General features: G+C 47.2%; 1 protein-coding gene across 1 annotated transcript in view; it reads right to left on the reverse strand.

Annotated features, from left to right (window-relative positions):
- Positions 1-1921: 1921 nt before the first annotated feature.
- Positions 1922-2730, reverse strand: part of LOC120512282 (protein phosphatase 1 regulatory subunit 12C-like) — a gene marked incomplete at its 3' end in the record, with an annotated part of 7974 nt that continues 7165 nt past the window's right edge. Inside the window, exon 8 of the mRNA XM_039730382.1 lies at positions 1922-2002. Coding sequence (XP_039586316.1) covers positions 1922-2002 — 81 coding nt within the window. The remainder of the gene's footprint in view (positions 2003-2730) is intronic.

Here is a 2730-nt window from a genome sequence, read left to right on the forward strand (position 1 = left end):
AAATGGGGAAATGCGAAGGGAGAAAAGAGAGGGAAACGTGAGGGGAAAAAGGAGGAAAAACATGAGGGGAAATGTGAGGGGAAATGGAGGGAAATGTGAGGGGAAAATGGCAAAAACATGAGGGGTAAAGGGGGTAAAGTGTGAGGGGGAAATGGGGGAAATGTGAGGGGAAAAGGGCAGGAAAACATGAGGGGAAAATGGAGGGAAATGTGAGGGGAGAAAAGAGCGGGAAAATGTGAGGGGAAAATGGAGGAAATGTGAGGCGAAATGTGAGGGGAAAATGTGAGGGGAAAATGGAGGAAATGTGAGGGGAAATGTGAGGGGAAATGTGAGGGGAAAAATGGGGAAAATGTGAGAGGAAAAATGGGGAAAATGTGAGGGGAAATGGGGAAAATATGAGGGGAAAATGGGGAAAACGGGAGGGAAAAGGGGAAAAATGTGAGGGGAAAATGTGAGGGGAAAATGGCGGCGAACGTGAGGGGATAAAAGGGCGGGAAACGTGAGGAGAAAATGGAGGAAAATGTGAGGATAATTGGGGGAAACGTGAGGGGAAAATGGGGGAAAAACATGAGGCGAAAAATGGTGAGAAATGTCAGGGGAAAAAGGGGAAATGTGAGGGGAGAAAAGAACAGGAAACGTGAGGGGAAAAGGGTGAGAAATGTGAGGGGAAATGGAGGGAAATGTGAAGAGGGAATTGGGGAAATGTGAGGGGAGAAAAGGGCGGGAAACGTGAGGGGAAAATGGGGGAAAATGTGAGGGGAAAATGGCAAAAATGTGAGGTGGAAAGGGCAAGAAATGTGAGGAGAAATTGGAGGGAAAATGGAAGGAAATGTGAAGGGAAAAACGTGAGGGGAAAGAAGAAAATTTGAGGGGAGGAAAGGCAGGAATTGTGAGGGGAAAATGGAAGAAAAACGTGGGGAAAAATGAGGAAATGTGAGGGGAGAAATTGAGGTAAATGAGAGGGGAAAATGGGGGAAACGTGAGGGGAAAATGAGAGAAAATGTGAGGGGAGAAAAGAGGGGAAAGTGTGAGGAGAAAAATGGCAAAAAATGTGAAGGGAAAATGGGGGAAATGCGAGGGGAAAATGGCAAAAATGTGAGGGGAAAACGGGGAAAAAGTGTGAGGGGAGAAAATGGCGGGAAACGTGAGGGGAAAGAATTTTTGGGCGATTTTGGGGCAGTTTTTGGGGGATTTTGGGCTGGATTTCGGGGTGAGTTCAGAGGATTTTGAGGCATTTTTTAGGGTGATTTCAGATCATTTTGGGGCAGTTTTTGGGGTGGATTTTTGGGTGATTTCAGGGGATTCTTGGCGGATTCTGGGGCAGATTTTGGGATCATTTTGGGGACAACTTTTTGGGTGAGTTCAGGGGGTTTTGGGGCAGATTTTGGGGTGATTTTATGGAGATTTTAAGGTGATTTTTGGGCTGATTTTGGGGTGATTTCCGGGGTTTTTGGAGCAGTTTGAGAGCAGTTTTTGGGGTGATTTCAGGGGATTTTGGGGCTGATTTCCAGGCGGGTTTTGGGGCAGTTTTGGGGCAGTTTTTGGGGTGATTTGGGGCAGTTTTTGGGGTGATTTGGGGCAGTTTTTGGGTCCCACCTGGGTGGCTCTGAGCACCTGCCTCACCAGGCGGCTCCGGGCCCTGGGCTGGATTTTGGGGCCAGATTTTGGGGTGAATTCCGGGGATTTTGGGGCAGTTTTTGGGGCTGAGTTCAGGGCAGTTTTTGGGGCAGTTTTTGGGCTGATTTCGGGGCTGGTTTTGGGGCAGTTTTGGGGTGATTTTGGGGTGATTTCTGGGGTTTTTGGAGCAGTTTGAGAGCAGTTTTTGGGGTGAATTCAGGGGATTTTGGGGCTGATTTCCCGGCGGTTTTTGGGGCAGTTTTGGGGCAGTTTTTGGGGTGAATTTGGGTGTTTTTGGGATCACCTGGGTGGCTCTGCGCGCCTGCCGCATCAGGCGGCTCCGGGCCTTGCGCTGCGACTCCGACTCCTCGTCCCGGGCCGGGGGCTGGAACGGCCTGGGGGGGTTGGGGCACAAATGGGGGTTTTGGGGAGAAAAAAGGGGATTTGGGGAAAAAATGGGGATTTGGGGGAGGAAAAAATGGGGATTTTGGGAAAAAAAATGGGGATTTGGAGAGAAAAAAGGGGATTTTGGGGAAAAAAATGGGATTTTGGGGAGAAAATGGGGATTTGGGGAAAGAAAATGGAATTTCAGGGAAAAAAAATGGGATTTTGGGTAAAAAAAAGGGGATTTTGAGGAGAAAAAATGGGATTTTGGGGAGAAAAAAGGGGATTTGGGGAAAAAAATGGGGATTTGGGGAGAAACAATGGGGATTTGGGGAAAAAATGGGGATTTGGGGGAGAAAATAGGGATTTTGAGAAAAAAAATGGGGATTTTGGGGAGAAAAAAATGGGATTTTGGGGAGAAAATGGGGATTTTGGGAAAAAAAATGGAATTTCAGGGAAAAAAAATGGGATTTTGGGGAAAAAATAGGGATTTTGAGGAGAAAAAATGGGATTTGGGGAAGTTTGGGAGGGATTCGAGGTGATTTTGGGTAAGAAAAGGGGATTTTGGGGAGAAAAAATGGAGATTTGGGGTAAAAATAGGGATTTTGGGGAGAAAATTGGGATTTTGGGGAGAAAAATTGGGATTTTGGGGAGAAAAAATGGGATTTGGGGGAAGTTTGGGAGGGATTTGGGGTGATTTTGGGTAAAAAAAGGGGATTTTGGGGGGTC

The sequence above is a fragment of the Passer montanus genome, unplaced genomic scaffold (genome assembly GCF_014805655.1).
Source record: "Passer montanus isolate IOZ18808 unplaced genomic scaffold, ASM1480565v1 scaffold715, whole genome shotgun sequence".
Classification (NCBI taxonomy): domain Eukaryota; kingdom Metazoa; phylum Chordata; class Aves; order Passeriformes; family Passeridae; genus Passer; species Passer montanus.